Source organism: Aphelocoma coerulescens, chromosome 2 (assembly GCF_041296385.1).
Source record: "Aphelocoma coerulescens isolate FSJ_1873_10779 chromosome 2, UR_Acoe_1.0, whole genome shotgun sequence".
In the NCBI taxonomy this organism is placed as follows: Eukaryota; Metazoa; Chordata; class Aves; order Passeriformes; family Corvidae; genus Aphelocoma; species Aphelocoma coerulescens.
Window position 1 is genome coordinate 15,147,839 of NC_091015.1, and position 26,940 is coordinate 15,174,778.

Consider the following 26,940-nt stretch of genomic DNA (forward strand, 5'->3'; position numbering starts at 1 on the left):
CAGGCACGTAATTAATGCCATTCCACATGGCATTATGGAAAACAGGTTTAATCAAAATGGTAAGTTTGATGAGCTCAAGTATGATTAAATATATTAACACAGTTACCTCTGATTTCTTTAATATATTTGAGTTAATCACTGATGACATTCTGAGGCAGTTTTTTTTGAGCAATATAAAAATATCAGTCCAGCTTACAGGCTGTAAACTGGTTAACTGACTGAAAAATTATTTCTGAACAGAAAAGAACCATGGAATGATATGACCCATCCCAAATTTGATCAAAATGTTTTCATTAACATAGAAAACAAAGGATGTAGTCTCATCCCCCGAGAAGTCCCTCACGATGACACCAACATACAGAAGAATGGTGAAGATATAGAAGAGATAATCACATAGATGGTTGGGGGAAAAAAGGGATATCAGAAAAGTCTGGTAAACCAGGATTTTAAGAGTAATGTTATTTGAAAAGGGAAACAAAAAACCCCAGCCAATTAGGAAGACAAAAAAAGGAGACAAAAACTGCCATGGAAAGCTGCTCTGAACAGATAGTCTGCACTGGAATAGCCTGTCCGTTTCCAGACTCCATGCTTCTACCCAGGATGCTGACAATTTTGAAAGGTTTCAGGAAAGGGCTGAAATATTTTTTTTTAAAAAATCTACCTCAGATTAAATCAGGTAAGTATGTATTTTCACTGGAGAAAGGGGTAAGAGTTACACTTTACACAGCAAGAATATTTACAAGTGCAAAATTACTTAATGTTGCTGAGAGTTTTCTGTATGCTGACAGTTTAGAATTAAGACTGTGTGTTTTTCTAAAAGAAGCCGTTTTTAGCCTGAGAAGGATTTATAGACTCAGTACAAGAACAGTCAGAAACAGGGATTACTTTCCTCCCACTGCTTGGCTAGGCTGGATGATGATATTGATCTTTTCTAACACTGCAACACATTTCTTGAGGTTATGCCATGCACTCCCCTGCTCATGCTAAGGAAGAGGCCACATATAGGCAATGCTCCATCTTGTACCCTACAATTTTTCAGTCCAAGCAGTGTCCCCTTTAGGTCACAAGAACTGAGAAAGAGTGCTCTGTTAGCATGCTGGTGTGCTGTTTGTTTTTTGTGTGGTGGGTTTTTTTTGTTGTTTTTTCTTTATTTTTTTTAAATACGAGAAAAAAGATAATTCATGGTTTTCTATATAGAAGATCAAGACTGCCCCTACCTGGGGGAGTCCGAACCAAGAATGAACACCAAAAAATTATCTATTTTTCAAAAGTGGGTTCTATTTAAAACCAATGCTATAAATGACATAAAAGAAGGATTCAAAAAGAATCTATTTGGTTTTTTTTAATACAAGTAACTTTTCAAGTTTAAGCTCCTAAGACAAAAAAAAAAAAAGCATAAGGAGAATCCAACAGTTGTTCAAGTATGGTGAAAAGTCTCTGCATTGTTTTCCTCTGCAACTTTATATGGGCCTTGTTATTAGAGAATGTGGAGAGAAAACTCCAATGCAGACATATGCCTTTCTGTTCAAAAGTGGTTTGAGCAAAACAGAACACACTCAACTCATATTTGGTGCAATAACAAAGTGATTAAGTGTCCCAGAAAAAAACCCCTAACAAGTCTGCATGTACCTTGACACTGTGCTAGAAGGAAGCAGCTTGCTAAGAGAGCAGGATGTAGCTCACCACAGTCAATGGAAAGATGAATATTTTGTTTTCTGTTTTCCTTTTAAGACAGATGGAATGAACAGCTCATTAAAGCTGTCATTACTCCTGTCCCTCCTGTCATTACTGGAGGGTTATTATTAAGATAGACTATATGTTTATCTTCTAGATACATAAAGCTGGTGAACTCTGTCACAACAAAACTAATAGGTGATTTGAAGTAAATAAGCTTTATTAAATCCAGAGTTATAGAGAAGAGGTAACACTAACACATTTCAGTTATTAGTCCAACATTTAATGTTTAATTAAAAAAACTCATAGTAAAAGATCATCCCCAAAAACAGCTATGAAAGTGAACATGAAAATGGTAAATATCAGTTGCCTAAATGTTTATAATATATCCAGTAGCCTCTTCCATATTCATCATCCTCAACCCAGCAGTGAGTACCTGCTCCTTGAATTCACTGCCATTACCCATGCTGGTCAGAGAGCTCCCTGCATGCAACACAGACTGTGGGAATGAAGAACCCAATGGATTCCTTGTAACACTACAACCACAGGTGTGAGCTCAGAGGCAAAGGACAAGGAGGTGTAATACAGTACAATTAGGTTTGCATATATCTACTGAGGCCTTCCACTGAGCTCTCCTTGTTCCCTCGTGGTTTTCTGCAGCTTCTTTGCCCAGTTCTGCCTTTGCATTTTTTACCTCTGACCATGTGAACCAGGTATGGTTTGCTCACATCAAGGTCTATTATTCTACTGCTCAAAGACAACTTTGTTATGTTGCTCTGGCTGTAGAAAGTTTATATTTATCATTATCTGTTAATTCTTCATAAGTAAGTTCTTCAAATTGTCTATGATGGAATTGCAGAGCTACAGACATGATGTTGAGGAACACTTCATATGAAGCTTCTCTAACATTTACTGGAACAGCAGCAGAACTCTACTCCCAAGCAAACACAAAGTTAACTCCACTGCCACAAGCTGCTTTGGGAATGTGCATCATCGATCTGAGTGTAATTTTCTGTCTCACTCCTCCCTCCAAAAATTAAATAGGAAGTTTTATACAGCATTTCACCTTCCATCTCCAAGGATGACGGTCATCAGAAATCAGAGAACTCGATTCTTTCAAACTAGTACTACAGACCTTAAAGGAAGAAAGAGAGAGAAGCAGGAAGATGGGCAGTCAGAGAATAGAAGCAGGATGTGCCAAGGCAAAAATCCTTTACACAGGGACTAGGGAAAAGTGCTATAGGAAAGTCATCTCTGAACAAAAGCAGGTTTTTTACAGTCAATAAATTAGATGATGTTATGTCTTGCATTGTATATGCACATTACTTACAGGGAAGTCAGGGTACACAGCATTTTATTCTAAAATAAATGCTGTGTAGTTACATACTACTCCTTTTATACACCCTTTAAGCAACTTACAGGTTTTCAGTATTTTAATGAATTTTCAGTATTATAATGAATGCAATAATGTTTCCTTCATTTACTTTCTCACCTGTACACTCCAACATAGATATAGAATTTTTAGAAAATAAGAGAAACAGTAGCAGAATGTATATTGAAGAAGAGTACAGAGCATAGTGGCATAACATTGTTTCTTCAAAGCTACATTTACTAAGCTGGTTAATCAGTTAAGAGGATTATTAATTTCCTAAATTAAAGAATGCTGTTAAATTGTGCTTACTTGAAATTGTTGAGCATTTAAATTGGGCAGACTTTTGCTCACCTGTTTAATAGGTAGAAAAGGATGAAATTTATGGAGAGCAGGTATAACAGGAGAGTAAGTAGAAGCATATACAGGTTCCTATGACAAGGACAGAAGCAAAGCAAAAGAATTAGAAAAGAACTGGACTACCAGAAATGGAAATGGGGGAGAAATAACTTCTCTTTGCCTTATTTCTTACTAAATCTTTTGATCTTCTAGAAATGTTTTCCCTATTGGAAAGCAGAGATCAAAAATATTGTCATAATATAGCAGCATGTTTACCAAAGCCATTCCATGCAAGAATTATCCAAGTTAGTAACAATATCACTACAACCCAACACAGAACACAACAGCACAGCTGGAAGATACACTTTTCATATGCTGATAATTTTTGTATGTCTCTGTTTTCATGCCCCATTAAATTGATGAACCATGTCAACCACAATGTGAATAATTCTGCTGCAAGTTTAATTTTTGCTAAACAGCAAATCATCTATTTTCTGGATGGAAGGAAAGAATGCTTGCTGAAACTGGGAGACTCAAAAGCCATCTGGAGGGATTTGCTAAGCCCAAAGTACTCAGTGAAGGTGAGTTCACCATTCTAAACACAGCCTACAAATAAACCCTGCCCCAGAGCTGGGCTTACCCAAAGCTGATTAGACATGGCTTTATCATCTTTAATTCTTCTCCCTTTCTGTAGGTTAAAGCAAGTGTGGAACATGGCACAGAGGATGGATAAATGCAGCTTATTAGAGTGGCTCAAAATGAAGCCTAATAATTAGTTTCAGCTTTCATGAATATGTGATACAAGCACTTGGTGGATGCCATATATGAAATGGATAAAACTATTTCCACAGCAAAAGACTAATTATTTTGCCAAAAAGTCACTTTACAAGGACTTACCCTCTCTCAGATTTTTACACACTTCATCTCTGAGTAATTTTGAAATGACTGTTCAGCCCTAGCCTTTAACACCAGTGCTGAGCTGCAATTTAAACTTAATGTAAGAATTAAGTGTTTCAAATGTCAGTCACTGCTTTAACGCAACTGCAATGCAGCTGGTAATCACATTAATCAGGGACTCTGTTAAAAATGGTTCACTATAAAATAGAAATTTTTATTCCAGTAAATCTTCCTATTTTGATATTATGGAAAGATCTTGAGTTAATTAATTATTCTACTCATGAAGAAATCCAACAAACTGGAAGTGTTCCATCCAGCTAAAACAATGAAAACAAAGATACTAAATCCAAAAGATTTTTTCCAAATAAAAGGGTTTTTTTTTCCAATAAGACATTCATCAGTGTACAGTTGTTCCCCTGATGTTAGAGCTATTCTTTGAATTGTCCAAGTATGTTTTACCATATATATAAATAATTCAAGAAGTCTCACAGCTTCCAAAAAAATTTCCTCACACAGCTTCCAAAAAAATTTTGATGATTGTGCAGCAATCATCAAAACAGACGCTGGACCTCCAAGTAAATCTCAACTTCCCCCCTCATCTGTATCTCCTTGAGTTAATTCCTTAGTCTCTTTCTTTTCCCCCCTATTTGACATTGCTCTGTCAGCTTTTCCATGAATTTTATGGTGTTTTTCTACAGTTTAGTCTACATACAAATGACTGTAACACATTTGGATAAGTATCTCACCATGCAGACGCCACACAGAAGCATTTTGACTAGAAGTGATCAAAGAGCACTATTTAAGGTAACAATATTTTTAAGACTATGAATCTTTCCACTTTTGTTGTTTACATGAAATCTAAATGTACTCCAATAACTTTTAATTTATACTATGCTTCAATAATCAAATCTCCAGAACAAGTTAGATAACCTTTTAAGAGAGAGAGACACACAGACACACAAAAAACCCTGAAAAGTTGTCTGACTACATTAATTGGAGTACCATACTGCAACTAAAACCATCAGGCATTATTTTGAACCAGCAGGGCATGACAGTAGTTTACACACCCTTGCTGGTGATACATGACTGCCATGTGTGAAAATTGTCTAACTAGCTCAAAATTCAGTAATCAATACAATTCCTGCATTTTTACTGCAATCCAGCAACAGAAAATACTTAAGATTCTCAAGTACACCATCGTCTCAAAGTTCTACAGACTTCAGTAGCACAGTGCTTCATGGTCCTCAAAGGATAACAGCCATCACACCAATTAATTATCAAAACCAGAATTTCTAGATTTAAGGGCAGCTGACATGGCATCTTGTAAGTAGTGTGGTCACTTTAGTAAAGGTTTACATTATTTCTCATGTATCACATAATAAATCAGCATCCCAAATATCAATATAGATCATGGAATTGTGTATCTTACACACCCACGTTTTCATCCATGGGCAGACATAGAAATCCTTTGATTTAGGCTCTAAATAGCCAAGAGCTAATATGAACTATCAAAGTGGGTGACCCAGTGCCACAGAAACTCCCACTGCTAGCACTGTCACTTCAAAGCATGTATCCCTCAAAAGCCTGACTCTGCTATGCTGAGAGAAGTTGCTGCACATGGTAATGCAGCAGGGAGGATATGGGTGCTGAGGGGTGAGAAGAGAGAACAAAGGGTTTGTCTCTGCCTAAGTCTTGGCAGCTGTTTAAAGCTTTTTCTCAACCCCATTGTCTTTAGCTGGAGTACATTTGTTATCTGATCTCAACAGTTGTCATTTTGGAGACTAGCCTGTTAAAAATGTGACCACACTTTTGTTTTCCTCCCTGAAACTATTTTTGCTTTAGGACATCTTTCAAACTAGCAGCTGGATTTTTGAACAAGTCCACAGGGCAAAACCAAAACAAACTCCATAAACCGAACTGCAAAAATCAGCTTTATTCTTTTCTGTCCAGTTAATATGACAATTGATGACTCACATGTTCAGGCACAGATTTATCCTCAATAATGACAGACTGTGTCCTTACTTGTTATACACTAATGGAAAAGGAGACTTTTTGTTACTGTTTGCCTATACTACTTAATGGAAGCAGCATTTTCACAACTAAATAATTGGATCCAAAGATTACCCTCCCCACTAATTAATTTTATAACACAAATTTCATTTTCACTTGTCCTCTGTGAAGTACTCCTTCAGAAATTAAAGGCTTTTGAGACATCCTATTTTATCTGACTGAGAAGGGAAACAAGTCTACATTGGTCCTGTACTTTGAGCCAGCAGTCAGTCCATTTTAAAGCAAATTTCCCAGTCATCCTCACTTTCTGCACTTTGGTTCACAAGGCAGAATGCACAGACTTTTGGATGAAACTGAAGCCCTGAAGTGCACTCCAAGATTTTCATGCAACACCACTGCTGCTAAAGGCAGTCAGGCCACAGGACCAAGCCAAATTTAGCCTGAAACAAAATTTCACTGAACCAAAACAAGCAAGTATGGCACAGACAGCAGGTCCTCAGCAGTAATTATTCCGATTTACAGATCCACTCCTGCTGGGCAACATAACATACTCATATATAGACATAACCAGAGTGTGCTAACAATGTGGATCTCTCCTCTACACCTTTCTACCCATCTCCCTCTCTATTCCCTATCTGTTATAACACAGATAAAATCTTGGTCCTGACAGTTTTGGCTATTCACAAACAGCAAAGATCATGCAAGACAACCAAAAGCCAAATGGCTCATGAGTGCTCTAGTACCTGCATTACCTCAGTGGCTCTAGGATCCAAAATTACTGGTCAAAACCCAGAGATATATATATATATGCACAGAGATAACACAGTGTTAGGAATGTGACATTTTTACAAACTCACCCATACATAAGAAAACATCTGGACTAAGTCCTAAGGCAGTTTCAGTGGGGGGGCATGGAAAGGGGAGAGGGAAGAGGGGCGGGGGAAAGGGCTTAAATAATACCTGCAAATGCTGCAGAAGCCTTACAGACCCACTTACTAGTTCATGATCTCCTGGTGTGAAGACATTGCAATGGGTAATACACGTCCCAAGACAGTGAAGACATTCTCATTAAATAATCTCTTACGTTGGGAGAATTGTTTTTTAAACAAGCCCGACAACAAGAGGAGTAGCAAGAGCTAGCAGCTAATATTAGGCATGCCTGTCTAGTTGGATGCATCTTCAAAAAGCAAAAGTATTCCAAGCAAGGTGTTTTTTCCAAACAGGGACAGAGATACCTTCTTCAACAGCTGCTCAACTTCCTGCATCTGTGCACTACGATCAGCGACAGGCACTTTTGCATACTCCTGCTTTTTGCTGAGCCTGCTCTTCCAATCTTCTTCACCACTCTTCTTCAGCAATGCCAACCTACAAGGAAAAGCATGCCATTAGGTAGCTTTAAACACTGTACTTCCCATTATCCTCAAAAGATAACCGTATTGTTTCACTAATGCTGCATTCAAGATAATTTGAAATTAGGTTTTCTAGCATTAACTACAGTTATTTACTTTTCATACACATATACAACGCTCACAAACAAACACCAAGCCTTAACTGTACATGTTGAATGAGAATCATCTGTCAAAACACAGACATCTAGACCTGAAACAGACACTCCAGCTAATTTGTATAATCAGTGGAAATTGCCAATACAGTCAAGGGAGACCAAGGTACAATGCAGATTGTCCTAAAGTAGATGTATAAAAAGGTTAGATTAGTAACTGCTTTTTTCCCCTCCATTCTGTTGCTAAGGCACAGCAAGTGACTACCTTGGCTATGGATACTTATCCTGTAGATATCCAAATTTAAGAATATGTATCCTACCTTTGGTCTTCACTGTACTCATTAAAAAATAATTTAAAAATTATTTTCTTTAAAGCCCAAGAAGAAAGAGGTCTGTTCAGCAGGCACACACCAATTATGTCTCATCAGGCACATCAAAGGACAACTCTGCAGTTACTGCTTTCACTACAACTCCAGAGGCTGAGGTTACTTATCAGAGTCCCTGGGATCACTTAGTATCTCCTGGCTTAGCCCAGGCATTGCTGTGACACAAATCAGCAGCGCCAATAACTTGGTGCTAACTGCCCTACAGCTGTGAAATCTATCAGCAAGACTCAACTTGTTTAAAGGAGGTCTTTTTATGTAAAGTGTGGATTACCATTCATTTCAGTAAGCAGGATCTTTTCAAAGCTCCCTTTCCTAATCTTGAGCAAAATTCTGACTATAGTACAAAGGGACACTGACTGGCTTCAGTGGGGACAACATGTAGATTCACTTTGCTAGAATTGTATTGTCCGTACAAACCCTGAGGTGACTAGTTTTGGGGATAGGGGAAGTCAGTCAGAAATAGGAGGTTATACAGGCATGATGATCTTCAGTTCACCGTCTTCAGAAATGAATATTTGTATGAGTTTTCTGCCCTTCAAAAATCATTCTTAGTAATCCATAAAATGCGTATCTGCAGCACCTGTGCAAACAGTTGCATTGATTTACTAAATAATTTTTATTTTAGTTGAATTAAGTCTTACTACATACCTTTCTCAAATCTACAGCATTTCAGTAAGAATTATACAAAACCCTTAACCCTATTAATATTTGAACAGGTTCAGTAGTTAAATCTACTCTGACCACAATATACGGAAATTCTTTTTCAGACATGTGATTACTGTTACCCTCACAGCAAGTCTTGTCTGAAAACCATGAGGAGAAGGAAAGGGTAGAACCAAAGAGGTCTAGCCAGAAGCCAAGTTTCAGGCAGCTGCTTCTTGCAAAAATCCAGGGGGTGCAACCATGCTACTGACCTATTTGGGGATGATCAATTTGGGCCTAAGGCAGTCATTTGAGAAAAACTAAGAATGCAGAAAACAGTAAATCTACAGAATACAATGGCAGTAAGAATGTTAGTATTCAAGAAAGCAGTTATTTCCTCTCTTCCTGCCCAGGCAGGCAGTGCTGGCAGGCTTCACATTGCCTGGTTGCTTCATACCTCACAGCACGGGATGAGTAGGGGTGAGAAGGACTCACAATAAGGAGCTGAGGTCATGGTCATTGTTTCCAGAAAGGACACAAGATTTCACTGCCCAGAACTAATCTTCTGGAGTGCATCCATGCATGTGTGAAACTGTGGAGGAGACCAAGATGGGACTGAATTGCCACCATGCAATGAATTATCTTCAGTAGCTATGTTCTCTCAAGTCAGTTTTGCTTAGAAATGATCTGTGATAATTGAAGCTGGAAGGCATATTGGTCAGCTTTGGTCTAAGCTGGGTTTGTTTTTAAAATTGTCTACAGCTGCTCAGCATAGCAGGCAGTGGAAAAAAGTGGGGGTTTTCTGGTTGGTTGGGGTTTTTTTTAAGCTAACATTACTGCAGGGTATTTGCCCTAGACCTTTGACCCAAACAGCCTGCTTGATCACAGAGAGAAAAATCTGTAACTCTGAGAATACTTCTGTGTCTTTGGAGACTTTGTTTTCTTCTCTGCCATAAGGATGGATTCATACCAGCCCTCCAATCTTCACTGGTATGTGCAATGGAACAACTCACTCCTACAAGTGAGAACACACATTTGTCTGTTTTGAGCAATGAAATCACCACTTTAAAGAAATATGTATGCTCTTTATGCCAATAAAAACTTCACTGCTGTGTAAAACCTAAAGCCACACATTTCTTTTGGACAATGGAAGTGGCAATAAAGTCAGACTGCCCTGACTCACCAACAATTTTATGGAGGACACCCTTTTGTATGAATAAAGATGCAAGAACTACTGAACTGGTTCCTAAAAGCAAGCCCACCAGCTCAGCAGTAGACAACAGTTGGTTCATTGGAAAGTCTTAGAAAATAAGGCAAATATTAGGTCTAACGCTTAGATTTGTTTAAGGTTAGCTGCTTACTAGTTTCATTGCATACCTCTAGTTTTCTGCTTTTATAAATAATGAATAATCACTCAGTAGTCACTTTTACAGTTTAGTCATACTGCTTTTGCCTCTAAAAGTTCCTTTTCCAATCTGAAGAAAATAAGTTTTACTCTTTTCTTGAAAGAAAAAAGCTTTTAGTATGTTTGCCCATCTTTGACAGCTTGCTCTGCATCCTTCTTTCACCTTCGACTGAGATCAGTGACATCAAGATAGAATGAGCCTCACCCCAGAGGTGTCAGGGTGGCGTCAAGGCAAAAGCTTTCAGAGCTGAAGGCTAAATGCTGGGTAGTGAATACTAAAGGGGAACAGAAACAAGATCTGAACAATGGTTTTGCTTAAACAAAGAGAGTTGCATGAAAGGCCTTGGTAAAAATCCTGGCAAAAAATGTCCAAAATGGCACATCTTTCTTCTGTGGCAGGATTTTAGTATCTTAGCTGCTGGTCTTCTCCTTGAGATAGAATAAACTGGACACAGGCTTGGTTTTCACATGTACTCCACTGGCTGCACTTGACCAGTTCTGTTTTTGATAAATCACAAATCCTGGAGGGCAATATGAAATACAGAACTACAGAAAGGAAGCTGACTGTTAAAAGAGTGCATAGCTTCAATACAGTGGGGACCAGACTGGATAAGAAAGTATTGCTCAGGAATTCATACATCAAAAAAGGTTGAAAACTAAGTTTAGGCTAGATTTTTCCTGAGAAGGCAAGAATGATGGTAAGACATTCACCAGAAATTAATCATCTGTAGCTTTTTTAAATGATGATCATGGCATGCACCTGACTTCTACAGCAGAGCAGACAGGATGGCCTTTGGTCTCCATAAATGCACAAAGAGAGGACAAGAAAGTATAGGTGTCTTTCCTCCTTAAAAAATCATGATTTTCATTCTTCCATATAATATAGGTAATTCTGAAAATACCAGCCACACATTCACTCTACAAGGATAATATTAGTTCAGTAAAGCAAGTCTTTGTGGAAAATCACTTTCATCCACACCAGAATTCATGCATCCTGCCCAAATACAAATTGCATGTGTGGAAAAGTTGTTCTTCCATAAGGTGAAAGAATGTCTGACACAGCCAGAAAAATCCACTGGATGGGAAGATGAAGTTAGTGAATGTAAAAGGGAAAAAAAAAATCAAAGTGTAATAGTTAATCTTTAGCAGAAATGTTCTTTGATGTTTATGAATACTTGGCATTGACTATAGCCAAGCAAAAGAAACTTACTGGTTGCAGTCTTTTAGTTCTGGGACAAGAAGTAGACTACTCTAGTATTTTGGAAGGCTAAAACATTTTGATACCAGCTCAGTCATTTACAGATGTTTGTGGAATCAGGGTATACAAATTCCTGACAAGACAGCAGTTATTTTCTTTTGTCAGCTCTGGGACTGAGTAGACAGTCTTGGAGTCCTAACAAAAGTGATTCCTGATTTGTGTGACTGACAGGCTTCAGTTCCTCATGAGACCAACTCAGCTGCGGCATTAAAGTTAGGGCTGAAACAGCTGCTAAAACTTGGATCTTCCCTTCCCTCCTACCTCTTTCTCCCCATCAGGATCAGGGATGGTAGATCATTTATCACCTATAAACCAGAAGTTACTGGTCTTAAACCTTATCTGCCAAGACAATTTACATTTACAGGAGGGGGATGGGGAAGGGATGAAAGTTGCTTTAAACAAAACGACAGGAAACTGAAAAAGATAAGTACATCCTTCAGAAGGGCACTAAGACTGCACAGCTACTGTAGCTGCCCCTGCACCACCTTGTGTAAGGGGGATGACAGGGAGTGGGGATGCTCTATTGATAAGAATAACTCACATGCCTCCTAGAAACACACGAATTTAAGAATCAAACTTTGGAATCATGTTTAAAAGAAAAAAAAAAGGTTCAGAATGCCTAATATCACACTCCCCTCAGCAAGTGAGGGAATACTTTTACACAGTGAAAGTTTAATCAGGCAGCTATTTTCATTTATTGGTTCTGCTTTCACTGCAGAAAAACTGAAGTAAAAATAGGCCAAATAATCGTAATTCTACTCACTGGACTGCTACCAGTTTGGGACTGAGTTTATACTCTCAAGGTTGTAACTAAATTAGAAAAACTTTTACAAGTACTACAGCAGCTATTGGCACTTCAACCCTGAACTCGTACTCTCTGCACAAGTGCAGGACTTAACATTTTGTTTCAGATCAGAATGATCTTGGGTTGGAAAAAGTATTTCTAGTACTCCTATAAACCCGTCCAACTTACTATCCTTTTAAAATCCCTAGAGTAAGTTCTGAGAAGTGGCAACCATGAAGTAGAGAGGGCAAGATCGTCCCTATTTGTGACTTCCTCTACTCAGCTTATTTAAGGGACTCCTGTAGACCAACAAAAAATGGTTACTAAAATAAACCAGAATCCCATTATACCTGTTGTAACTGAAAGCAGAACCTGGAGAAGTATATTGAGTATATGGGTATAAAGGTAATTAGAACATGTATTTTTTACAACTTTAATTTTCTGAAATACTCGTTGATTATTCAGGTGGCTCTTTCAAAATCAGGTTATTATGTTCTCTTGAATGGTAATTCTCATTCATCTGCTTTATAAGCATGTCAGGCAGATTAGCTGCATGTTTCTGCTGTTAGTAACAATAAAGCCTAATAATCACTACTTAGCTTTTTCAGAAACAGTTTTAAAGCTTCTTTTTATACCATCATCAATATAATAACTGTATTTATAGGGATCACTAAAAAAAAAGAAGGAGAAATTTAAGTACCTTTCCTTAATTGACATAGTTTTGCTGGAATCAAGGACATCCTCAGCTGTTTGTGCTTTGCTCTCTCCCATGGAAAACATCTCACAGGAATTCTTATAAAATTTGCCTTCCAATTGTTCAGAGAGCTCCTGCAGTCTACAGGATGCCGCAGCTGCAGTTTGTGAAACTGTCCTCATGGCTGATGTGCTGGTGAGTTCAGAAGAAGGCTCAGCATGGTCTGCCATTCAAAAGAGAAGTGCTGAATTAGTTCTATTCTCTAAGACACTTTACATTGCTAACACTGAAGAAGCAAATCTGTATTTTAAACATTCACATCATATACTATTCTAACAGGGAAAAACTTCAGGCTGAGCTAGAGTACAAAGATTAGTTGTGCAGTATTACTTGCTGCTGGGACTAGCCATTTGACTGATGTTCACATGAAGCCACAGAATATCATGTTCAATACACAATTCTGAACTTCACATGGATGAGGCACAAACTGCTGCTCCCATCATCACAGCAACAGGAAAACAAACAGATGAAAGTGACAGGGAACAAAGAGCGGGGGAAGAGAAGCAGACAAAATTTAAACAAGAAATTTACTATTTGGTAAAGCAGTTTAATGCTTGAGTAGCACACTAGGAAGACATTTAATAGCTTAATAGAGGTATTATTTTCTAGAGGCATGTCGGGGGCTTTTGGGTTTGTTTTTTCAAGCAGCAATTAAACCACAGGAAAAACTGCCTTGATAAAAGATAAATGCACCATTACAGATATTCTTAAAGAAATAAAAGCGATCTTCATTTTTATTTTTGAAATTTTATAAACACAACACCCCTCTGATACATGACTGCTCCTATTAGATCCCAGTCTCCATCTCCTCTGCAGTCATCAAAGGCTAATTAGATAGAATGGATACTGCTTTAGAGGAATACAGGCAGAACTGTACCTTCCTCTCTATGCCTGTGTGAAGACCATTTAATTCAAAATAAATTAACTTCACAGGATGAACACAAAAATGCTTTTGTTGCTACAGGGTACTGTGATCCTGTTACCCATCAAAATAAAACAGAAAAGTAATACAACATTTGTCTTTGGGGGACTTCTACATTCAACAGAATAGAAGGACTTTTGCAATGACCAAATTCACTGTTTGTTTCCAAAGTATTTAAAGATGGGCAAGTTTATTTATTAAGTTTAAATTATGCTGTGCATATAAAAATGTAATTGCTCTGAGAATTTACTGGTTTTTATTTCATCACCACATTAAGGAGAAAATAATATTAGTTTTGAAAAATTAATTATCTGAAAATTATCCACTACTAGTTATGTATGCACATACGTAGGTAATTCAGAACTATGTATGCACAACAAGGCAAAAATTAAGGTCAGATAACTGACCCAGAGCAGCAAGTTTAGTTTGTTTAGAATTTTGGAGGGCAGGGGCAAGGGCAAAAAAAGGAGAGAATAAATCTTAGCTTCAGCATATAATACCACTTCTTTCAAAGTAAATAAATCTGAATAAAACTGAGCCATCTTTAAAGACTGAAAAATTGAAAGAATAAAAAATACAATATATTTGTAAAACTTCACAGATATTTCTCTACTTCTAAGCACTGTTATAAAAAGAAAACATAACCATCCTTGATAAAGCTTGAAGCACCATTTGCTGACTGAGACCACACCAACAGCAAGTAATTACCACACCTCTTTGCCAAGTCTTGCTTTTCATAACACTTTTCGAATCCATCTTTTCTTCAAAGGACTGGCCTTTTTTGACTTCCCATTTACCTTGCATGCCAGTATCAATTTCCTTCTGTTCAAGAGGCTGAAAAAGTGCTTGTGAACTAAACAGCTCCAAGCTGCCCTTCCTCAGGAAGCTGTATGCTGTCTCTTTATGGTGGCCTCCTGTTTTTTCAGGAACAGGATGTGTGGTTTCTTCCTCAAAGGAGCTGTACTTTTTAATTTCATTAGCTTCATGTGCTAGAAACCTCTTTCTTTCTTCTTCATGTTTCTTTGATGCTCTTCTGCTTTCTAGTCCTTCCACTGAGGGCTGCCACTGTTCTGACTTCTGAGTGCGTTTTCCTGATGAGTCCAAGTTTTCTGCTGCAGGGTGGAACCTCGTGGCAGCACTCACACTTCCATCAGTGCCTGGCTTCCCGGGCAGGTCCCCGTACAGCGGAGCAAGGGCAGAGGCCATCGCTGAAATCGATGTTGCAACTGCAGTAGACAGCGGAGCGATCTTTCCACTTTCATTTTGTACCTATGAAGAAAAAAAATGAAAAAACAAACCCAGAAAACCCAAATAGGACTCACAAGCTCTGAAATTACCAATTCCAAAAACCAGTCAAATCCCATCAGTCCTTCAAAGGTATGTTTTCATGTAAATATTGTACTCTATCGGTATAGACTAGAAACAGATAAGGAAAACAACAATGCCCCTGTAATTTTTCTGCAGATGGGTTATTCCACCAAAGGTAAAAACCACTGCATGTGAACAGCAACATCTTTAGTAACAAGGGGTGTGTGGGGAACATGCAACATGACGTTGTGTCAGGGCTCAGGACCTGCAGCATTGGGGGAAGGCATTAGTTCAGCTTCCAGAAGCTGGATGACATGCAATGTGCCCACCAGGCTCATCAACTCTGCATCTCAGCAGGACACATTAGTTTTGGCACAGCTCTGCAGCTCCCAGCCCTGGTGCCCGCTCAGTGCCAGGGAGAGACTGTTCCATGCTGTCCTAACCCAGGGCAGACATTCCTGATGCTCCTGCCACATAAATCACCTTCACGCAGGACTTTTTCAAATATAAACATTGCCTGTCATGAGCAAAGTATTTGAGCCTAAGAAGCATATTAAAAATACTTCCAAATTTGTTTTGCCAGTCCCCATGGTGGAACGATTATCTTCTCTACTCTTCTAACATAATAATTTTGTAAAATTTTCCTAGATACAGTTAAGATGCTTTTTTTTTTTTTTTTGAAATGCAAAGCTTTCCTTCTCCAAAGGAGACAAAGGCTATCAAAGAGAGTGACAAACATGCCTCATACACATCTGGGGAGGGGGTTTTTTTGTTGTTTTTTTAAACTGCAGAGCTAGTGAACAGTGTGCAAAAGAATAGACAAGATCACACCAGTAGGAGGAAATCAGCTCAGAACTTAAAATGCACATGCAGGTTCCATAAAACTTTGACAACGCAGCCATTCATTAAACAAACTGGACAGCAGAGCAAAGACTACTATGTTAGCCCAAAGATTCCAAAGAAAGATTAAGAAAATAGTTACCAGTTTATTTTTTTTCCATTGCATCTATCAGAATTAGAAATTTAGAGGAGATCAGAAAAGTGAATTCAGTTTTATTTACAAGATATTTACATTTTCAAATGTGCATTTTGGGAATATAACCTCTAGTTATCTATTTTGATAGCTCTCTTTTGGTTCTTCCCAGAAAAACCATACCTGCATCTCAAAAGCCCCCAATACTCCAAATGAACAGTTCACTACAGAAAGTCTTTTTGAAGACACACTCCCACTGAGCTTGTTTCAGAGTCAACTCTGATTTCATTTGCTAGGTTCAGAAAGAGATGACACAACATGCTTCCTCTGATTTTCCTTGCTTGAAAAGCGTGTTTGCTCTCCAAGTCTCACAAAGTAATACGATTGTCACTTCTTCCCCATCTGCTTCAGCCCTTTTCTGTTCATAACCTTCCCAGCCCCCAAACAAGTTAGTGACACAATCATTAAAGAGGCCAGGCTGTGACAGTGATTGGCACATGGAAAGTGAATGGAAAAAGGACTATGTAAGGTCTGGAAATCTTGCTTAAATAAATCTGTCAAGCATTTATTATTACTTCGTGTGTAAGTGAAGTAGGCATAAAGTACAATTATAATCTGTAGAGCTTTGCACCAATATGTTTAGAGAAACCCTGCTTTCTCACTATTCTGTTACTGTAAAATATGGAAAATGTATAATAATGAAAGAAATACATAGACAGAAAAGGGTAGGGACTTTCTAACACTCAAATTTATCCAAACCCCTAGAAATATGACATGCATAGGAGTTGTGCTTCACTGTTAAAGTGATTTCTTTTAAAGCTGTAATGCGAAGGGACTGCTGCTTCTGCTATTGTGAACAGCTCTAAAAGACCACTTTGGGGCCACCTCATGCTCAGGCTTCACTAAAAAGGCATTCCTTTGCAGTTCCAATCAGATGAAGTATTCCAGAACAGGAAGCCAAATTTCACTGCACACATTAAATAATTTCTCTTTGACTTCCTGAATTTCAAAAGTATTTCTGCTTTTAGGGAAAAAAAATACAGATAAAAATCAATGCCTCCTCCCAGAGGAAAATGACAGAATATGTCCTAACTAATAATGGAAATATATTGTGCTTTCAGGAAAAAGCCTGAAAATTGCACATGACAAAGCTTCAAAATTTGCTGAAAATACACCTGAAGCAAAATGATGCATGTCAGGTTTTTACCTCTTTGATCAGGAATTTACTTTTAGAAGACATGTAATACTCTAGTGGAAATGACACACACTGTGAAAGGTACAACTTGCACCAGGCAGGAAGTCGATACACTCTTGAATTACTTAAAAAAAGAAGAAAATCATACCAAAAATTTTGAACACTTTAGGGAATGTTGTTCCTCAATGTCAGAAGGCTGCTTCCTCACAAACTTTCTCCTCTGTGTGTAGCTCAGAGCAAAGGAAAGGCCAGCCTTTATGGTATCTTACACTGAAGCTGTTTTCTCCAATAAAAAGAAATGCAGAACAGTTATGATGGCACTTACCTGCTCAACCTCTCCAAGAGTGACTGGCTGGGTCTGGTAACGAGCATTCATTCTCCTGTGCCTCATATCTCCCCGATTCCTTGTGGAGATGGCCCTGGACACTGGCTGAGACAGTTTGTTAAACAAAGCCATCTTTTCTGCCAAACTTAAGGTGGAAGAATCTGGTTCCTCAGACTGATCTTGCCCCATCGCCTCTTTGGCTGCTCTTATCTCCTCTTTAGCTAAAATTTTTTGGTGTGCTGATGCCTGCAAGCTGAAGAAGCAGAACTGGAAATTAGTTTTGAAGAAGCCATTGTGCAGTTTTAAAATCTCAACCTGATAGAAGCAGAAGATCTGCACGTGAAGCACAATAGCCAATGTAATATAGCAGCCTGAGTGGGTATGCAGTGGTTCAACATTGGCATGATGAATTCTAATTCGACAGCTGAAGATTTAAAAAAAAAGTTACATTTTCATTCACGAATTCATTTGATTAGGACACAATGTTTTTTTAAAAGGGAATTCAAGATTGAAGAGAGATTTTACAGACAATCTCTTTATACAGAGTACAGAGCTATGGAGAGACATTTAGGATGCCTGCTGTAGAACATACACAGGTCCTACAGTACAATTTATATAAAGTTCAATTTTATTGAAAGCAATTTGTGGACCACATATGATAAAGACATTTAAAAGACAGACTTAAACTCCAAGTTAGTGCTGCTTTTAAGTTAGAACAAATTGCAATGCCTCTTATAATCTGAAGTGGAACAGAATTCAGGCTGTCTTTTGTTTTGAATTATCTGGGATAAATCAACAACAAAAAATAGTTTTGAAACACAGTCCATTGACTTTGAAGATTGTTTGACCAATGCTGAAGGCAGACATATTAATTCATAAAAGCTGTAACTGCATTTGTCTCTACAATAATGTATTTTATTCACCTTTACAATAAAAGATTTTATTGTTCAACTTCTTCCACATTTACGGAATTAGCAGTATTCTCTAATTATTCTTTTTTCTGTCATGGTCTCTGCTAAAATTCTTTCATTCAGAACAAGCAAACAGTATTCTGCAACTTTACCTATAGGTGGTGCAATTTCTTATATTTCCTTTAATTTTGCAAGCTAAAAAATATATATGTAGAGACAGACAAAGGACATGTACTCCTTGTGATATCAAGCACTCAGCTGTGCTATTTTCATCTTAGGATGATACTACCATACAAAAAAAATTACAAGAGCAAAGAGGGTTCTGCTGGGTTTGCTCACATGCAAATTAATTTCTTTCACAAGAAGAATATGCTTCTACAATAGGTAAGTGTGGTTAGAAGGGTCCTGAAAATGGATGCTTGACAAAAAAAAAAGCTGCATTGCTTTATCATGCAAACATAAATGAAGTTGACGAATGTTTTAAATACTCTTGAAACAAGTATTGACTTGACACATTGAAAAGGCATTCAAGGCTTTAAAGATGCATCTGCTATTGAGGAATCTTGTGCTCCATGTAACATGCATGTTTACCCCCCCAGTACCTGGTAGGTTGTACAGTGCTCTTAACTACAGTGGGACTAGGTACTCTTGTCACTACTGTGTGGGTATTCACAGAACGTGAAGCAGGGGTAGTTTCACTTTAAAGAATTGCCAAGGAGGGAAAATTCACAGGGAGAGAGAAGAAAAAAGCATTAAGAAAAGCAATACATTAAGTGTTAACTACAGAAAAGACCAAACCAAACCAAAACAGAAAAAAAAACCAAACAGCAATGATTTTCAATTAACTGAGTTATCTGCTGTGACATTTGCAAAATAATTCCAAATACTTTGAAAGAACTAAAATCCTAGAGGACCAAACAGGCTGTCTCTTGAAGTTATTCATAACCCATAAAGTAAGCTACCTTTCAGGTGACCATTAGGTGAACATTCATTCACCTTTGTTTAATTTCCCCCCAAAATTATTTTCCCTTTTTCAGGAAAATGTCATGATATATGAGCAGAGTGCAAGAAAAGCATTTCCAAAAAGCACCTTTGAGATTTCAGAGTGTAAAAGGTTTTCCCCAATACATACACATTCCATAAGAAATCGTGCAGATTTCCCTCAGCACAAACTATCTTTTTCATTTGAGTTATGAAACAATGCTGTGATTAATGTCATTTACCTAATCCACAGGTTCCTAAACTTCCTGCCAAATGACAGTTCATACAAGTTAGGCTTTACTAGTCCCTCTACATTTAAAAATTAATTCCAATATAGTTTCCCCTGTGGCTCTCAAGGCCTTTAGCAATAAATGTTTTCCTTGCTACAAAGTTATAAACACCACAGATATGGAGCTTATTCCCAGATTTGAAAGCAGCAGCTGAAGCTGGAGCCAACATATGCACAAGACTTACGTGGCTGCAATGACCACCTCCTCACTGGTAATGGGCTGTGTGTGAGATCTGTCCTGCAAACGCCGCAGCCTTCTCTCCACTGCCGAACTTCTTGTAGGTGGTTTGGGAATATTCTTCATTTCCAATGATTTTTCCATTTCCTAAGAGGACATATGTCATAATTAAAACTATGGAAGAAAAGTTCTGAAACAATACTTTCTTCTTAGCTTTCCTGAATGTGGAGCAGTGAAGCTCCCAAATGCCCACCTCTGAATTAGAAGTAGGATGCAATTTCAGAGTATGCACCACAGAGTTAAAACTAACTACACACTCTCTCTAAACGACATTCTTAAAGAAGGCTTTAGAGCAACAGGTCTACTGTGTAGGTAGGGAATGAAGCAAAAAACAAAATTTATGTAGCTTGGACTTGGTTAACTGCATTATAGTTCATTCTAATGCAATTTGGGTTCCTTCAGCATCTTGTATATGAAATGTTTAATTCAGCTTTCTATTTAGAAAATGTAATACTCACTCTAAAAAGCAGTCTCTTTGCAGCTACGCTTAGTTTGGCTCGATCATCCAATTTTTCTTCATCTACACAAAGGGGGGAAAAGAAAAGGAGGCTGAACATAATGAATCAAGCTCGTATTAAGAGTAATGTTTTCTTTAAAATGAATGATTACAAATCAGCAAATAAGCTGGCTGTTCCTCACATTTAACAAAAAACTTACTGTGAACCCAGTTGTGTAAACTTGACTTGTTTTTACATGTATTGCATCAAATGAAAATTCTTGACATGATTTGCAAACAAAAGACTTGTCTTCAGGACAGTTCAAGTCCTTTCAAGCTATCAAAACAACCTTTTATGAATAATCAAACTTATTGCATCAGTCTATGAAAACACATGAACTAAGAAAATAAAGACTGCCTTAAGGGTCAATGAACAGTATTGAACATCTATTTTCTACTAGCTGACCATTCTGATTACCACCTTTTGTCCCCATTTCTCAGAGGTTAAATTGGTATCCTCAGGAGCTGAAATCAGCATCCTCCAGATCCAAGAGCCAGCATCTCAGAGCTGCAAGGAATATCAGCTTTCAAATAGCATAAAGCATTAAATCTAAATATAGCTACTCATGAGATTACCTACTTAATTTGTGCCAGGCTTGCCAAGGGTGACATGAGGGAAAGAGAAGCAAGATGGCAGACTGAATCCTGTAATTTAATAACCTGAATTTTGCAACTTCCATAGCCAAAAACAAATTAGCAACATCAGTTTCACATTATACTAAAGGCTTTTTTAAAATTCTAAGTCCTAGACCAGTGATTAAAACTGATCAATGATGCATTTTTTTCCCAACAACTAGATTATTTATTGTCTAAATTAGGAAAAAACCCAACCCCAACTATATTGAAAAGTTTCAAGCCATTCTCTGCTTGACTCCCATTTGAAGTCTGGTATCCACAGACAGACGTTTGGACTTAAATGAGTTGGAAATCAAGTCTGTAGTAGATGTGGCCCAAGGAAAAGGGGTACTTCAACTGTATCATAGGTAAAAATACTTTCAAGTGGATTTTGTTTGCATCACCAAACAGTTTTTCAGTTGAAACAAAATAAAACATATTAGATCTCATTTCTTCCTTAGAAAACAGTAACATACCGTCAGCAGTTGGTATTTCTGCACACAAAATTGACCTAGTGAAAAATTATCAAACAGAAAAAAGTTAGCTGGAAAGAAGACATCAAAAATGAAATTCAAATTCAATCTGAAGTAGCAGGACCTCAAAGTCTTAAGAGTGGGAGAATTTATCTGTTTTTCAGGTTTCAGCAGTGTCCACTTAGGAACATCCTTTAATAAAGCATAAAGGCAAGCAATTGCAGCCAAACTTAAATACAGTAAAGGAAAATTATTTCTAGTTCATCTTGCAGAAAATAAAAGTTTAAGATTTGCTACCAGCTCTTTTAACATAAAATAGGTAGCTTTGGTGGTTTACAAAGAGAGTAAATGATAAAGCAGATTAGATGGAAAGGAAACCCTTTATATAAAACCAAAAGCATTTAGCATTGGAACCAGACAGCTACAGTACTTTAGGATGGTTCATTGTTCACTATTTCAAATGGGAGGAATTTGCAACAGATTTGTTTTGTTGGGGGGTGTTTTGGGTTTCATTTTATAAGAAGCTATAATAAATATTTGATTGTTTTTAAAGAGAAACAATAACCTTGCAAAATGTTTATGCTAATACATGAACAAATCTTTTCACAAGCTTGTTAATAATCTACCTGCACCAGAATGCTACACAGAGCTACGTACGTGCCTACCTATCTGTCTCCTTTCGTTCTGCTGATGTTATAGGTTGAGTTTTAAATCTCTCAGAAGTCTTTCTATTTTCACCAGGAGTAAAATAGCGCCTCGCCTTTCGTGGCCCTCTTTCACGGTCCCCACTGGCAGACACAGTACTACCTGCTGTTGACATCTCAAACCGAGATTCACTTTCAAATCGCACGATAGAGAGCGCATAGGAAAGAAAATAGGAGAGAGAAGTAAAGCATAGATGTCAGCATCTCAACAACTCCCCAGAGATCACTCTGCATGCTCCTCCGGCACCATGCGCAGACGAACACATTCCAGCTACCCCACATCACAACCTGCACTAGCAAGCAGAAGCACAAAAGCGGGATTCAAACCATCTCAGCCTCCAGTACACACTGGTGAGAGCTAAGCTGTGTGCTTTAAGTGCCGAACAACAACTGCTGTTGAGTGGGTGTAATTTTGCCAAGGACGTGCAAGTTTCACACGAAAATACGAGTGAAATGTCACCTACAGTTCTGTTTTCTTGTTGGCATTAGCAGTCTCCAGAAAGACATTACGGAGCTGGGCAACAGAGACTTTTGTGTCAACCATGCCAATCTCACCGTTTGGTGGATTTGCTTCCATGCTCTCCTTACTTTTAAAAGCTTCTAGCTTAGAAGTCACAGTATAGTCAGACATGGAGCGAGTCAGGACCTTATGCTTTGTTGTTGACACTTTCCAAACAGGAGCCTTTGCCTTGTCAGGCTGCAATACAGATCCGCTCTGTATGTACATAACAGCTTCACTCCTTTCTATGTTCTCAGGGGTCTTAAACTGCTGCTCAGGGGCCTGCCTCTTATTGCATTCCAGCTCCCTCTGAACTTCTGAGTTAACTTTTGGCTTGCTTGCAAAGGAGGAACTCCCCACAGAGGTCTCCAATTCTCCTCCTCCAAAGAAGCCTTCATGGTTCTTCCCTTGCTTGCGAATCTCAGATGGAAGAATTGGTCTTCTGCCTTTGGAAGCCTGCTCACCCTCCAAGGAATCTTCTTCACCAGGTTTTGCTCCATAACCAGGTGCTTCTTTCTTTTCACTCTCTGATGCAGTGGCTGCTGAGGATTTTGTTACGAGGCTTACACTGTCTGGTGGGAGGAGGCTGCCAGCAGAGGTGTTTGCTGGTTCTTCTGCTGCCATCAGCTGAGCTGTGTGAGCAATGCCAGCAGGCTGAATATAGCCATGGATTGGTTGGCGGACGGAACTGACAGGCTGATTTATAACCCTATCAAAGGCAGACGTTTCTGTCTGAAGAGGTATGTAGTGGGCTGGCACTGGATGGGATTTTCTCTGAGATACTGTGTCTGTGACAAGTTCAGGGCTTCCACGAGCACTTTCCTCTTTCACCAATTTCTCTCTAACTTTTACTCTTTAAGAAAGAAAAAGGATTAAAGCTGTGAACAGCAATACCCAATCTGGAAAGGAACACAGACACCTACTGTGGGTACAGAAAGCAACACGGTAGTAAAATAAAAAACAATACATCAAAGAAAGCAATCTTATGATGCAACCCCTTCCTCCCCCTGAGTCTTAGCAGTAACACTGCTCAAAAACAGTCAAGTGATTCACAGGCCTTGGACATGCATGACTCCTGAGAAGGTAACTGTGCAAGCTCTGAGAACATACAGCATGTTCTCCTGAGCTTGCAATTGCATTTGCCAAACAGCACATACCCATAGTCTCAAACAAACAAGATGATCAAAACTGCTTTTTATATTATCAGAGTGTTGGGTTCTGCCTGAAATTGCAAATTCTACTGGCAGCTGTGTATGCAGTCAGATATTTGAAGATGTCTAAACACTGGGAAGCTTACGTTATACCAAGATGTTGTTGCATTGGAGAAAGGAATGAAAAAACATGTTATCTCCATCTAGCCTGTCAGATGTTTTGCCAGAGACTGGTTTACTTGAGTTTTTGTGTATCATTTAAGACATCTGAAATGTCACATGTAGTGTAACCTGTTTCAGTAAGTGAGAAAAAATGTTGAAAGGGCAAATGCTAAACCCGAAAGCCAAACTTTGGCATGGCTGTTGCTCCTCAGAGACCTTGCAGGGAAAAAGGCATTTAAAAACCAGAACAGGTGTTCTGTTTTAAAATGTTTCGTTACATTCTAACATGCAAAACTTGCAGGACTGTTCCCAAAAGTTACCTTACTTCAGTGTGTTTTCTAGAAACACCTCTGGACACGTGCAACATCCATGCAAAAAAACATTCCTATTTAACCTTTCTAAACTGAATACACGGCAGCACAGTGGGAGACAAGCACGTGCAGCCAGGGGCAGCCTTTGCTCTGGGGCTGTCACTGCAGGTAAAGCACTTTCAAAGCCTCGCCGAGGCTCAGACAGCTTACAGGGCAAGCGTCTGTAGATAATGCACAGTATTAAAAATGAAAGCCCTGTACTTCCTCTCCTCCCAAATGGGTATAAAAAAATTATTTTAATTCTGAGAAAAGAGAGAGACTCAAGCTAGGAGACTAGCTCTCTGTTTGAAAGTAAGCAATCAGCTCAAAGTATGTGCAATTCCAGGCTTGCTACCAACAGATGTTTTGGAGTTTACATAATTAAATAAAAAAAAACAAACAAAGATTTAGGAAAAAAAGGGCAAATTATCTGAGAGAAAAATTCAGGATATCTGAAGTTATTTGAAACACCAATCTTTCTAATATTTCAGTGCTTCTTGAAGATTTAGGCACTTATCAGGGAAACTTCTCAAAGTTGCTTAAGCACATTAAGTATGTTAAGTCTGAAGAAGCATTTGAACTACATGTACCAAGCACTCTCCACACTGATGTTAGTACTGGGTTATAAGAATTACTTCAATTAGGAACATGAAAAAAAGTCTTCTTGCAAAGCTTTTCATGGTGGGCTCACTGTATGTGTTATCAAACCAGGAGAAAGCAGCTGCCTGTAGCTCTGATCAAGATTTTGGTTTACTTTTCCATGTAATTATTTTTTTACTTCTTTTGTACCATCTCTGTTGGAATTCAAGGAGTTAATTGTAGGGAATGCTAAGATGGAATGGTGTACAGCCTAAAAATATGCTGGTTTGCAGAGTACAAAATGAGATAAAGTAAGAAGTTATGAAATCTTGTGGAAGCCAGAATGACAGTAGCTGTGGAAGAAGCTTGGGGCCTTTGTACTTCTTCATCAAAATACCAATTGGTTGTTGGTTAGAATAAAAGCAGATGCTTCAGAAAAGTTTCAACAGCTGTTTATCCACAAAAAACCCCCCACTTTCTTACTTGCTGCTGTTAAAGGAAAATTAAGGGCAAGTGTTAAATGAAGAGAGTAAAGGGAAAGAAAGGGGAGGTTTGTAGTCTGATTGTTAGCCACACAGCTATGTTTTATGATACCTGGAGGGCCAGCTGATAAGTGAAGGTGTGTCCCCTTCCGAATCTTTCTGAAGAAACCATTCAGGTTTTGCTTTCCCTGCACTACTACAGAAAACAGAACTTCAGGTAATTTCTGAGATCTCAGCACATGCTCCCATTATTTCTCCCAATCTCCCCTCCCCACTGCTTTTTATTTCTGATTACTCAATTGCAGAGGACTGTTCTAGAAAAAAAAGCAATGCACACTAATTGAATGTAAAGGTGATAAACTGTGACAGAAACTATTATATAATCCCACAAACATATACAAAGTATTCTAAATGTTAAAGATTCTGCAGAGGTAACTTTACCAAGTGCACATTGTACAAAGGTTGAGAAGTGAAAGCAACTACACAACCTTATTTTTGCATTTGCCATTGCATGTCAGTTTGTGTAAGGACATCTGAAAAAGTTGTTAAAGCCATTCCTTTAATTTGTGATTTGAAATGGTAAAGACTGCTGCGACCAAAACAAAGCAGTAATAGGAATTTAATGAAGTGAAAAATTCACATGGCTACATCATATTTCCTCAGAAATTCTCAGAAGCATCTAGAACCCCTCTCTCCTCTTGTAACCCCTTATTGCAAAGCTTCAGCAATGCCCACCTGGTTAGCACAAGTCAAACACACTGTGTCACTGGGTGACTTGGCAAAGGAAAAACTTAAGAAACAAAGTGACCCCTAATTTAGTCTTGCCTGACTTTACTCTGTTTACATTTTGGAGTTGAAAGCATAAAAAGAAAGAAGAACTTTTAAAAGTCCTGCAGCACTGCAGGAAAGGGAGTTTGCAGACTTCCTACATCCAGTTTCTCAAATACTTTCCTAATGTTCACCTTCACCTACAATTCCCCAGCAACGGCAGAAGACATCAAATACTTTTAACCTTGTAAGCACAGGCTGTCCTGCCACATTAACATTTACAAACTCACTCCCTGGAGGTGACGAGCATCCAGGATGCTTTCCATTACTTATAGCTACATCTGAAAGAGCTCTTTCCATTGCCGAAGAGCCATTTGGGATAAAAATCCCCAATTAAGCTCCAGGTCATATATTTCAGTTTTTCTTAGCTAGTCTTTTAAGAAAAATAGTTGGGAACAGTAAAATCAACTGTTCTGAAGATAACAGTGTATTTGACAGAA

The 26,940-nt window shown here is 38.3% G+C and overlaps 1 protein-coding gene across 14 annotated transcripts in view; it reads right to left on the reverse strand.

Moving 5' to 3' along the window:
* The window catches only part of SVIL (supervillin), a 100,984-nt gene that overhangs the window by 22,418 nt on the left and 51,626 nt on the right, over nt 1–26,940 (reverse strand). Inside the window, exons 7-20 of one of the 14 annotated variants that reach the window (XM_069006541.1) lie at nt 25,785–25,865; nt 22,914–23,801; nt 22,411–22,581; nt 21,749–21,783; nt 20,620–20,681; nt 20,109–20,248; nt 19,256–19,351; nt 17,743–17,995; nt 16,232–16,255; nt 14,739–15,210; nt 12,966–13,182; nt 7,525–7,654; nt 3,398–3,475; nt 2,741–2,809 (exon numbers count right to left, since the gene is read on the reverse strand). In XM_069006541.1, the coding sequence (XP_068862642.1) occupies nt 2,741–2,809; nt 3,398–3,475; nt 7,525–7,654; nt 12,966–13,182; nt 14,739–15,210; nt 16,232–16,255; nt 17,743–17,995; nt 19,256–19,351; nt 20,109–20,248; nt 20,620–20,681; nt 21,749–21,783; nt 22,411–22,581; nt 22,914–23,801; nt 25,785–25,865 (2,716 nt within the window). Of the gene's footprint in view, nt 1–2,740; nt 2,810–3,397; nt 3,476–7,524; nt 7,655–12,965; nt 13,183–14,654; nt 15,211–16,231; nt 16,256–17,742; nt 17,996–19,255; nt 19,352–20,108; nt 20,249–20,619; nt 20,682–21,748; nt 21,784–22,410; nt 22,582–22,913; nt 23,802–25,784; nt 25,869–26,940 lie in introns of all 14 variants that reach the window. The other 13 variants (XM_069006540.1, XM_069006539.1, XM_069006543.1 and 10 more) reach the window with 13 other exon arrangements.